Source organism: Eschrichtius robustus, chromosome 13 (assembly GCF_028021215.1).
Source record: "Eschrichtius robustus isolate mEscRob2 chromosome 13, mEscRob2.pri, whole genome shotgun sequence".
NCBI classification, from domain to species: Eukaryota; Metazoa; Chordata; class Mammalia; order Artiodactyla; family Eschrichtiidae; genus Eschrichtius; species Eschrichtius robustus.
The window spans coordinates 92,482,296-92,494,661 of record NC_090836.1 but is presented as its reverse complement, the minus strand read 5'-3'; the positions used below and the strand labels follow the sequence as shown (position 1 = coordinate 92,494,661).

Genomic DNA, 12,366 nt, shown 5'->3' with positions numbered 1-12,366 from the left:
AATTGGCGTGGCCTGCTACAGCATGTGGACAATTCATGGGCCCAGGGGAGGAATGTGGTGTAATGCACCTAGCTGGGAGTTAGTCAGATATGAAGGAGAATCCAGAACAAGGATAGCTTTGAGTCAGGTATTATATTGTCAATTTAATTGGAGTTGTCTGTATTAAATTTTTAACTTAAATTCATAAGAATTTATAGATTTATAGATTACATATTTAGACAGAGATTTCACTAAATGTCCCTCTCTTTTCACAAGGAATGGATTAAACAGAACAGAGCACATGGCAGCTATTGGGTAAATAGAAACAGGTCAGTAGAGCGGAGTGGTTAAAAACTGTAGACCTTAGAGTCAAAATCCCTGTTCCAAAGGGGCTTCTGGACAAGTTACTAGACATCACTTTGCCTCCATTTCATTTCCTATAAATTGAAGATAATAATAGTAACTCATATCATGGGCTCATTGTGTATTAAGTAAAATAATCATGCAAAGCCTAGTACATAATAAATTCACAATAAATATTAGCTATTACTTTTGTTGTTATCGCTATTGTTTATAAGTCAATAGAGATTTCTCAAATGATAAGGTTATATATAATAGTATGAAATATTTGCATATTTTTAAAGCTTCTGTCTGAATAACCATCTCTAGAGTAAAGTATGTTTATTTCTTTTGTGCTAGGGTAAGTCATTCTACATATTATGGGAATGAAATAATTAAGTGTATTAAAAACTTAGAATCAGGCTTGAAACAAAGTAAAGGGCTTTAACATTGCTGTCTTTGTGAGGGACCCTTACCTGTAATTCCCATGAAGAGAGTTCCCCTCTACCGCCACCCCCAGGCATCCTGACTTGTGAAAAGAAACTTGACCAACCATAAAGCTTCTCAATGTCTCTGTTCCCATCTCATGAGCTTCATTTAGAAAGGTTTAGGAGGGCTGATTAAATCAATTGATTTCAAAAAATGTTTGATTTCTTATCTCTCCTGAGGTTCATGGACTGGTTAATTTTTAACCAGAGAGAATTTAGGGCGATTGACATTCAAACCGGGGTCCTTCCCTCCACATACCTCTGGCAGTGAGTTGTTGGCTGAAGACTAGGATCTGACTGTTGAGGTAAGTGGACTCTCCCTGGATCTCTTCCTTTTTTAGCCACATACCAGCCCCAGAATGTGGACCCAGCTCCCCCTATTTCTCCTCCTACCTGCAGAATAGGACCAGAGGTGTTCACTGGGTTTATGAGCTTGGGTTTTCTCCTTGACATTGACAAAGACAGAAGCTAAAGAATTAAAGGATGCCAGTGGGAAAAGCATGAAAACTACAAGTCCTATGTGGTTCTTGATTGCTGACGTGAAATTACCACAAATTTAGCAGCTAAAAGGCACCAATTTATTATCTCATAGTTTCCATGGGTCAGAAGTCTGGGTGAAACCAAGGTGTGGGGGCCCTGTGGGGTCCTGAGCACGGAAGGCTTTTTTTTGTCCCCCGTTTTTTGTAGGCAAGACTCCAGCCTCCATGACCTTCCCTGAGTTCCAAAGGGCGGATTTGAACAATTGCTAATCAATTTTTCTTTCCCAAAAAGTCCATTTATCGATTTTTTTTCTTTTATGATTTATGTTTTTGGTGTCATGTCTAAGAATTCTACCTAGCCCAAAATTGGGAAGATTTTCTCCTATGCTTTCTTCTAAAAGTACTACAGTTTTACACTTTACATTGAGATCTATCATCTACTTAGAGTTAATATTTGTATAAGGCGTGAGGTTTAGGTTAACATTAGTTTTTTCGACTACCCATTGTTCCAACATCCTTTGTTGAAAATTCTATCTTTTCTCTACTGAATTGGTTTTGCAACTTTGTGAAATAGGTTGGTCGTGTGTGATTTATATGTAGACTTTCTTTTACGTTCCATTGATGTATGCTTATATCCCTCTGCCAAAACCACAGTGTGTTAATCACTAACATTATAAACTGTCTTAAAAATAGAGCAGAAAATCATATGATTATATCAATTAATACAGAAAAAATTATTTGACAAAATTCAACACCCATTCACAATAAAAACTCTCAGCAACCTAGGAATAAAGGGGAACTTCTTCAACTTGATAAAGAACATCTGCCCAAAAAGCTACTGTTAACATCATATTTATGGTCTGAAAATCATGTCTGGTACATGCATGTTCATTTAGTTCTCTTCCCTGTGGTCTTGGCTCCAGCTGCAACCATATCAAAACACATATTCTTAGCAAGGACTCTCCCCAACAAGAAGTAGTCTCTCCAAACAGAATTTTAGGGCCACATGGGAAGATGAGGAAATGTTTCCCCACCTTATTATATATAAGGTCAAGTTCTAACCTTATTTGATGGAGGAAATCTCTATCATCAATTACCTAGGTCCTTAGTACAGCATAGATTTTTTTTACAAATCTCAATCATATCTTATACAAAAGCAAAGTCATGACAACTCTTCAACAATCTATTTGCAAAAATATTCTGGAAGTGAAGTCAGAGGATTCATTCACCTACATGTTCTGGGTTGCTTCCTGGACATTTACAGTCCACTGGTAGGTCAGTCAATTTTATTCTTCTCTCTGACAACCATCGATATGCCATTTGGCCTTGTACTCAGTCAAGTGGTGGTTTACCGAAAAATAACTAGAAATTATTCACTTTTAATTATAGTTCACCTACTGTGCTATGCTCAATGCTGAGTTATCCCCTACACTAACTCAGAATTAACTTCTAATTTCTTCTCCTTATAAAAATGTCCTCTTCCCATACATTTGTATATTTGATATAGACACTAAAGGAGACTTTTGACCCAAACTTTAGATAAGTTCATCAAAGCTCAGGAGCATACGAATTCCAGGGGGAAAAAATAAAATAAGGTTAATAGGAAAGAATATGGAGTATTATATAAATAGTTTGATTTGTGTAAAATATGGTATAATACAGATATTTTCCTTATGAGATTGTTATTAATATCAAAAGAAGTGCCATGCATATTAAAATGGTAACTAATATTAATTAGCACTGCATGCTTTACATTTGTTTGACTATTTAATTATGTTTCACTTAATGTTGGTTTCTCCTTGCACATTATTCTCACTGGAAATTGCCCTCAATTCTAGACTTTCTGCTCTGCATTTGGCTTCCTGTCCAGAAAATGGTTTGTGATGACTCCAGATGTGTGGTTGAGCATAAGGAATTAAGTCTTCAGAAAGAAGTCAGAGCAGGAGGAGAAATGGCCTCTTTACGTTGGCCTTTTATGTATTGACAGCTGCTCCCATAATAGACCTGCTGGAAGGGAAATCTGAAAATGACCTAGGACTTGTAGTTGACAACTCTACCGAGCCTAAGATCCAGAATCAGCGAGAGCAGGTGACCTGAATCCACCTTGTCATTAAACATTAATTTTTGTTGTCCCAGTTTGGACCAGAGGTAAATATTTGAATAGGCAACTTTGGACCATTTAGTTAAGGTCTTGACAGAGTGAACAGTGACAGGAGCCCAGGCCTCAGACACACAGCTAGGCATTTCAGAAAGAAATCTGAGAGAAACCTACCCCCACAAAGGAAAGACTTCGTCTTGAGAATGGCTGGTAGGAGACGGACACGGATTGTGGGAAGGGGTTCAAGTGCTTGCAAGAGGGTGGAGGGAGGGTGTCATTTTGTTAATAGAGGTGTGAATATCCTAGTGCCAAAAATGGGTTTTCTGACATGATTTCTCTGGGGGAGAGAGAATAAACATAGAGGATGAATGCCATCCAACTCAAGGTGCTTCTTGTGGGTTGCTGTGCTATAAGCCTTGGCTGGACAAGAAAAGTGAAAGCCAAGGGCAGAGTGTGGAGAAACGAGAGGGCAGGGGCACTGGCTAACAATTAAGTAACTTATTTAAAACACTTATGGTTAAGAACACTGATTCTTAATTCAGAATGCCTGGAATTAGAATCTTGTCTCAGGCTGTAACTAACTAGCAATCTGGTTGAGAATAAGTAGGATCACCTCTTTGAATCTCAAACTACTAATCTGTAAAATGGAATAGGAACCTTACCTTGTAGGGATGTAACGAACGGTTCTAGGTACTTTCACTATCAGCTTCTTGGCCGCAAGCATTTTCACTACAAACATTTTTGCCCCATAACGAATTTATCATAAGGCAATTTTCCTGTAAAAGATAAAATAATGAAAGATAAAAGAGAGACATTAAAAAGAACATAATGAAACATAAGAAATGAATAACAAAATTCGAAAGACTTTATTGTGAAATACAAAATATTTGAATACATTAAAAATGTGTGCAGGGCTTCCCTGGTGGCGCAGTGGTTGAGAATCTGCCTGCCAATGCAGGGGACACAGTTTCGAGCCCTGGTCTGGGAAGATCCCACATGCTGCGGAGCGACTAGGCCTGTGAGCCACAATTGCTGAGCCTGTGCATCTGGAGCCTGTGCTCCGCAACAAAGAGAGGCTGCGATAGTGAGAGGCCCGCGCACCACGATGAAGAGTGGCCCCCACTTGCTGCAATTAGAGAAAGCCCTCGCACAGAAACGAAGACCCAACACAGCCATAAATAAATAAATAAATAAATAAATAAATAAATAAAATTTTTTAAAAAAATGTGTGCAGATTCATGGCAATACCATGCAAATAACTGATTTTACTTTGTAGGTTGTACCAAAGCACTTGTCTTCCAAGTCTTTCACAGTATTTTATACTTTTTTTTTGTTTGTTTGCTCTTTTTGTTTTCAGATTTGTCTCTTCATTCAGCATCACGCTTTTTCTTTTTTGCTAAAATTTCCTCCTTCATTAAGAGAGGTATCAGTTTCCAAACACTAGGATGCATATTTGTAACTGAGTTCTGCATTGCGTTGTGCAAGCCTCTACACGGTGGTTGTTCTCAGCATTGTGTCACACGTCCGTTGATAGACGTTCCAAAGTTCTATGGGAAATGCTGGTTCAACTCTGTGCCTTCAAATCACCCAAGGATTTGCAAACTGATGTGTTGTCATTTTCTGGTATAGTATGCAACCTGGCTTTGCACTCTCTTATTTCACACTTCCAGTAAATTTTTTCCCCATATTTTCTCTCAAGTTTCTATATGTAGTTGTTATCATACACTGTTTTAAGACCACCATGCCTACTCACCACTATCAGGACCATTACGAGGGCTAAGATTTATATAATATAAAAATGGGAGTACTGAGTCAGTGGAGAAATAAAACCAAACAACTGTTAACCAGTTATTTTATCTTTTATGGCAAAATTGCCTTACGGACAATTAGTTACGTGGCAAAAAAATGTTTGTGGTGATAACGTTTGTGGCAAAGATGCTTACAACAAAAATACCAGGCACGTCATGAAAACTTAATGATATGATGTTTCTAGCACAATATCTTTTCCATAATAAGCACTCAATATATAACAGGCTTTAATAAGAATAAATCATTTCTTAATTCAAGAAATGTTATCAAGTGCTTACTATGTGCTATCAATTCAAAGGTGGATGAAAAAAAAGGTTGACCATTCAGGATTCAGAAACAATTTTAATGGAATAATTACTGCTATATATTAAGTGATAATGAAGGGGGGGGTTAACAAACTCTAGCTGAAGTTCAGAGAGTAACCTGCTCAGTTTACTAGTATGGGTAAGAATGATATTTGAGTCCACGAATTTAATTCTAGAGATGATACCTTTCCTGGACCAGGTCGCAACTCTACCTATCCAGCCTTCACATAAAAACAAAACAAAACAAAAACAAAGAACAGAAAAAAACCTCTGTTTGTTTCTTTAATCAAGACATCCAGATATTGGTCAACATCATCCTAATGGAAACTGCTGTCTTTCAGAAAGAAGGATGTGCCGGACCTCCAGGGCCACCAGGATATCCAGGACCTCCAGGTTTGAGAGGTGAGAAATATATCCTTCTGCCTCTCATTTGCCCCTCTCATTTCATATTCTTGGTAGGAAAGTCATAATCCTCAAAGGCTCAGGAGCATGAGGCATTAAGGATGAAAAGAATGCAGAGAAAATAATCAGCTGTAGGATTGGGTCCCAAGGCAGGGTGACCAGAGCCCAAATCACAGGGCACAAGAGAGACTGGCCTAGTTTTAGTACCAGCGGGCTGTGATCCATGTGGGTTAGTCATAGTGGGAAGATGTGCTGAGTAACAGTTAGTATCATGGATTAAACTGTCTGATAAGCAACAAGAAAAACGTAGGGGTTAGTAAGTGTAGCAGGGCATCATGTGTCATCACAAGAATTGGATTTCATTGGGCACTTAGAGCTCCAAACTTAGTTATTACGAAAAGGGTGATGCCCAATGAGCACCTGAATATGAAGCAAGATTCTTCCTAGATTCTGTCCTGGTTACTTCTTTGTAGCCAGTGAGACTGGACCACGAGGGGACTCTCAGGAAAGCTCACAACTGTGTGTCATCTCTTATGGGATGGTCTCAAGGATTAGATTTGGTAATCCAAAGGTTTCTGGTTCCCAGACTTAGACACCCAGGCCTTTTTATTTGTCCTCATCCTCAGTGAGATTAGAATCATTAGCAAGAACTAGTCCCACCCAAATCAGGGTGAAATGATATATAGGATCATTATCATCCATATACTATCAGAAAATCACATTGCTTGCCATTTATTGTTACATTTCCCTAAATTATCCCAGGAAGTACAGAGTCTTATCAAACAATTGGAGGCCAACAGAATTAATAATACTTAACATATGTTAACATTTGATTGCTTTAACTGACAAAAATTATATATATTTAAGGTGATGTTTTGATATATACGTACATTGTGAAATGATTATCAAGCTAATTAATGTATCTATCACCTCAGAATAATGAGGTGTGTGTGTGTGTGTGTGTGTGTGTGTGTGTGTGTGTGTGCTGAGAACATTTAAGATCTACTCTCCCTTAGTAAATTCCAAGCATACAATACAACATTGTTAACTATAGTCGCCATGCTGTCCGTTAGCTCTCCAGAAATTACTCATCCTGCATAATGGACACTTTGTACCCTTTAACCAACATCTCCCCATTTCCCTCCTCTGTGTGTATTTGAGTAAAAGAAAAGGGAAGAAATAGAGCCATGGCAGGGTGAAGAGAGGAGCTGGGAGTAGAAACGCCTGCATTCTCACTACCTTATGCCAAGAATCGTGAATTTTCAATGGATCTGATCAACTATAGTCACCATGCCATCCCTTAGATCTCCAGAACTTATTCATCTTACATAACTGAAACGTTGTATCCTTTGACCAACATCTCCCCTTTTCCCCCACCCCCAGTCTCTGGCAATCACCATTTTACTCTCCGCTTCTATGAGTTCAGCTTTTTAAAGTCCACTTATAAGTGAGATCATGCCATACATGTCTTCCTGTAAGGCTTAATGTTTTGTAGGCACTACAAGTATTTTAAATGCATTGTCTCATTACAACTTCACAATAGTCACATGAGAAGTCAGTAATATTATTTTCAGATGAGGAAATACAGCCCAGAAACATTAATTAACTTTAGCAAGATTACAAAGCTGGTCAATTTCAGAGATGTGACTTGTAACCATTTAATCATACACCAAAGATCAATCTCTTAACCATGATGTTATAACAAAAAAGTGGTGGTTTCATACATCAACTGAGGTACCATCTTTTTATTGGATGCTATGACCTCCTTACTGGGTCTTCTCCATTTTTCCAAGGGATACCAGGTTTACCAGGATTGCCAGGACCTCCAGGACCAAGTGTAAAATGCCCGTGCAACAGAACGTCCGCCTTCACTGCGAAGCTCAGTGACAAGCTGCCTTCACCTTTGAAGCCTGTTACCTTCAAAGAGGTCCTGTACAATGCCCAGAGAGACTTACAGGAGGACACTGGGGTCTTCACATGCAGGGTGCCAGGAAATTCCCATTTCCTCTTTGATGTGGAGCTCCAGCACAGCACGGTGATCGTTCGGCTGATGAGGAACAAAAGTTCTGTCTTAGAAAAGCATCAGGTCTCCACCAAAGAGTCCAGGAATCTCTCTGGCATGTTGACCCTGCCACTGAGCGTAGACAAGAAGGTGTGGCTAGAAGAAGAAGTGGAAACCGAGGAGCCGGAGCAAGCCACAGTTACAATCTATTTCTCTGGTTTCCTGACATGGTTCTGGCCTCTCTATATAGCGAAGACAAATCCCTTATGATTTTGCTGTCTAAAGCAAACAAACAAATAAATAAATATGCACTATATCTTGGCCTCTTGGGCTTTCCTTTCCTTAGCATTTTGGAATTTTTTTACATTCTATATTTATATGAAAGAACAGGTAGATTTGGTCACAGTGGAACTGGGCCTTAGAATTCTGTTCCAGAAATCATGACATTATTTCACTTAAATCACTTTTTAATATTTACCAAGGCCATTCTGCCTCTTTGTCCCCAGACCCCCATTACTGGATGGAAATCCTTTTATCCAAGGGACGGGATTTCCCTGGAGGTCCAGTGGTTAAGACTCTGCACTTCCAATGCAGGGGGTGCAGGTTCAATCCCTGGTTGGGGAAATAAGATCCCACACGCTGCGTGGCACAGCCAAAAAATTAAAAAAAAAAAAGAAAGTCTTACCTTTTATCCAAGGGAAACAGGCTCACGGTCCCTCCCTCTCCCCAATCTACTTCTCCAACTAATTGACAAGTTTCACCATGTGCCCCTCCTTATCCCTCTAATGCTTTCCTCTTCTGTCATTCACACTGGAAATTCTGTCAGATCATTTTTACAGTTAAAGAGGGTTGAAGTAAAACACACTGCCATTATTCTGCTTACGATAATGATAGGGTTTACCCTCCTTCCATAACAACAAAAACTTGGGGAAATAGTGTATGATTTAAAGGAACATTAATTAATGAAACAGGGAAAAACAGCTTAACTCAATAGAAGTTTACTTCTCACTCATTAAAATTCCAATATTGATATTCTGTACTGGGGGATGAATCTCTCCTAAACAGTGATTCTGGGACTCAGACTCCTTCCATCTTGTGGCTCTGCCATCTTTGACATGTGGCTTATGAGCTCTCCATTATTCTTGTGTCAAGACAGCAAAAGTGGAAAGATCCTGGAGAGTCTCGTGAAAGGTGTTTTTAATGGGCAAGGCCGAGAGATGGGTCACAGGGTTTTTGCTTGCATGCCATTGACAAAAATTCAGTCATTGACCAGCCCTAACTTTACCTCCTTCGGAACTGTGGAATTTTGGTAAATAGATTCTATTCACTTAAACATCACTCTTCTCACAGCTACCAAGGTCATACTTTCTTCTTGTCCCTAAACCCACATTCCTGGCTGGAAGAACCCTTTATCATATTTACAAATTCAGTGAGAAGATTACATAGTCATTTAAAAGGGCAATAAAAGCACTTGCTTAAAAAAATCAGAACTGATTAATAATTTTAAAATCTGTTAGGAAATAAGAATAGAAGGGAATTTTCTTAATCTCATAGTGACTAACGAAAAGTTACATACAGAACATCTCACCCTGGAAATGTAAGCTTGCAGATTGAGAACTAAAATAATATGTCCACAATCACCTCTACTCAGTATTGCGCTGGAGATCCTCATACATGGAGTAAGCTGGAAAAATATAAAACATATAAAATTGGAAAGGAAGAATCAAAGTTTATTTATTACCAGTGTATGAATTCAAGCCAAAAAAACACATACATTTATACGTTATTAAGTTAATGAAAATTAGTAAACATTTTGGATATAAATTTAAGAAATCAATTGTGTTCTTTTACAGCAGAATCAATTAATTAGAATATGAAATAAAACCATACAATTTAACTAGCAATGAAAATAGCAAATATAGGCGACTTGGACTGGGGAAGAGGGGGCTGGGCATGCCCCCAGCCTAGTGAGCTGGCAGGAAGAAGCAGGAATGGGTTGATCCATCTGCATCCCCGCTGCTCAGCGGTTCCTGTGGCCACCTCTGCTGCCTCTGCCTGGGACTGTGTCCACCAACTGCTGGGAGGGAAGCCTGGAGTATGGGGAGGGCACTCTATTTTTTTTTTTAAAAAGCAAATGTATCTAGGACTAAACATAACAAAGTTGTGAAGACTATTATGAAGAGTAGTATAAATTTCTATTGAAAGGTTTTAAATGAAAGAAACGAAGAGAAACCCTGTTCAGGGATTGTAAGACTTAATATAGTAAGCATTTTCTCCAAACTGATTGACAGCATTGATGGAATCCCAGTCAGATGAAAACAGGTGGTGTAGGGGCTGTATTGTGTGGAATGTGCCTAGAGTGTATCCTTGGAGAGCTGGCAGGCATACTCAGCAGAAGGTAAGTGTGTTTGCAATAGCATAACAACACAGATGTACCTTGACAGTAAAATAGAAACAGGATTCATGGTGCACTCACGCAATGGAATGCTATACAATGAAATTAAATGAGTGTTGCCCACCTATGTTACACATGCTGTGAAGGAAAAGTACTACTGATTTAAAGGATACTTACAATAATATCCCATTTTTATAAATTTAAAAAGCATCCAAACTGGGAGTTCCCTGGTGGACTAATGGTTAGGATTCTGGGCTTTCACTGCCGTGGCCCGGGTTCAATCCCTGGTCAGGGAACTGAGATCCCACAAGCTGCATGGCATGGCCAAAAAAAAAAACAACCTACTAAAATTAATAAAGAAACATTTAAAAAAAATACAAACCTAAATTACATTTTTAAATGATTGATGTGTATGTATTAAGATGAAGAGAAATAGGAAACAAGTGCCTAAAAGGAGCATAGGGTATTTTAAGAGAATTTTGCCCAGGGGGTTGTTTTTCAGTCACTTATCATACTGTTCATTTATGCTTTTCACTTTTCTGTATTTGGGCTTTTTTCACAATTACAAAAATGTCAGTATGCAGCCACAGTGATTTCATTCTCAATTCAGGGCCATTGGTCACAATTAGGCCCTTTTTGTTGCTTAGCAACTCCATGCTGTGTCCTTCATTCCCGTTTACAATTTCACACCCTCATTCTCTCTCCAGATCTCTAGCACCAACACTCAGCTTATTACCTTGTGTTCTGTTTTGCTGAGAAGAAGAAATAATTAGAAGCAAACTTTCCAAAGTCCCTCCATCACACCGACCCCCAGGTCTGCATCTCTGCTGAATTCTCTGCCTTCCGTCTTATCCCACAGGCTGACACCCCCGCTGCTATGTAGGAATTCCACTTGTGCACTTGATCCTGTTTTCTTGAACTCCTCATAGACATAGTTTTAGTAAGTCTCCCCCTCTCACCTATTTTTTGTTCTCTACTAGATGATTCCTTTCGTATGTAACCACATGGAGTTTTCACATCTTCAAAGAGAAAATTCTCTCTTGACACCAAAGCCTTCTCCAACTACTGCCTGATTTATCCTCTTGACACAAAATCTTCTTGAGAAAGTTGTTATGGGCTGAGTTATGTCCCCACAAAATTATTATTATTTTTTTTTTAAGATTTATTTATTTATTTGGCTGCACCGGGTCTTAGTTGTGGCACGCGAGATCTTCGTTGCGGCACTCGTGGCATGCGGACTTCTTAGTTGCTGCATGAGGACTTCTTAGTTGCGGCATGCATGCGGGATCTAGTTCCCCGACCAGGGATCGAACCCAGGCCCCCTGCATTGGGAGCGCAGAGCCTTACCCACTGGACCACAAGGGAAGTCCCCCCACAAAATGATTATGTTGAAGGCCCAACACCTAGTACCTCAGAATATTACAGGATTTTTAAAGAGGTGATTCAGGTCATGACGGGGGAATCCTAATCCTATTATGAACTAGAAATTTAGACCCAGGAAGGTACAGAGGAAAAACCATGTGAAGACACAGCGAGAAGGTGGCTGTCTACAAGCCAAGGAGAGAGGCCTCAGAGGAAACCAACACTGCCAACACCTTGACCTCAAATTTCCAGCCTCCAGAACCATGAGAGAGAAACGTCTGTTGTTTAAGCCACCCAGTTCCGTGGTACTTTGTCATGGAAGCCCTAGTAAACGAACACAGTTGTCTATACTTCTCTTCAATTCCTAATCTCCCCTTCTCTTCAACCTACTTCACTCAGGTTTTCCATACAGTCCCGCCAAAAGTGCTGTTATCAATGTCACAAATAACCTTGACACTGGTTCCAGACGGTCAGTCCACTTGTTACTTGATATACTTGATCACTGACTTGCTGCCACTTTCCTCATTTGGCTCCTATGTCACCACCCTTGCCTGATTTTCCTCCAACCCCAGTGATTTTTCTCTCAGTCCCCTACATGTTGGTATGTCCTATTTTTTAGATCTGTTCTTTTTCCTTCTCTATATCCATTTACCCCACATGTGATTTCATCCCTTTAAATAACTTCTAGACGCTGACCGTTCCAGAAAT

The 12,366-nt window shown here is 39.4% G+C and overlaps 1 protein-coding gene across 6 annotated transcripts; it reads left to right on the top strand.

The window, feature by feature from the left end:
- The first annotated feature begins 1,060 nt into the window (after positions 1-1,060).
- On the top strand, positions 1,061-8,208 carry LOC137775148 (protein HP-20 homolog). Of its 6 annotated transcripts, none has more exons than XR_011075982.1 (4): positions 1,061-1,111; positions 3,124-3,373; positions 5,839-5,899; positions 7,693-8,208. XR_011075982.1 is itself a non-coding variant. In XM_068560810.1 (3 exons), the coding sequence occupies exons 1-3, from the start codon at positions 3,587-3,589 to the stop codon at positions 8,169-8,171; spliced, it is 597 nt and encodes a 198-aa protein (XP_068416911.1). In that variant the 5' UTR covers positions 3,513-3,586; the 3' UTR covers positions 8,172-8,208. The 6 variants fall into 6 exon arrangements, 1 of the variants encoding a protein (XP_068416911.1); XR_011075983.1 differs by having other exon boundaries at positions 3,124-3,433; XR_011075980.1 differs by lacking the exon at positions 3,124-3,373.
- Positions 8,209-12,366: the final 4,158 nt, after the last annotated feature.

Excerpts from the sequence above, each read along its gene's own strand:
- LOC137775148 (XM_068560810.1), top strand. Across the intron at positions 5,900-7,692 it reads AGGACCTCCAGGTTTGAGAG|GGATACCAGGTTTACCAGGA; the intron begins GTGAGAAATATA and ends CATTTTTCCAAG.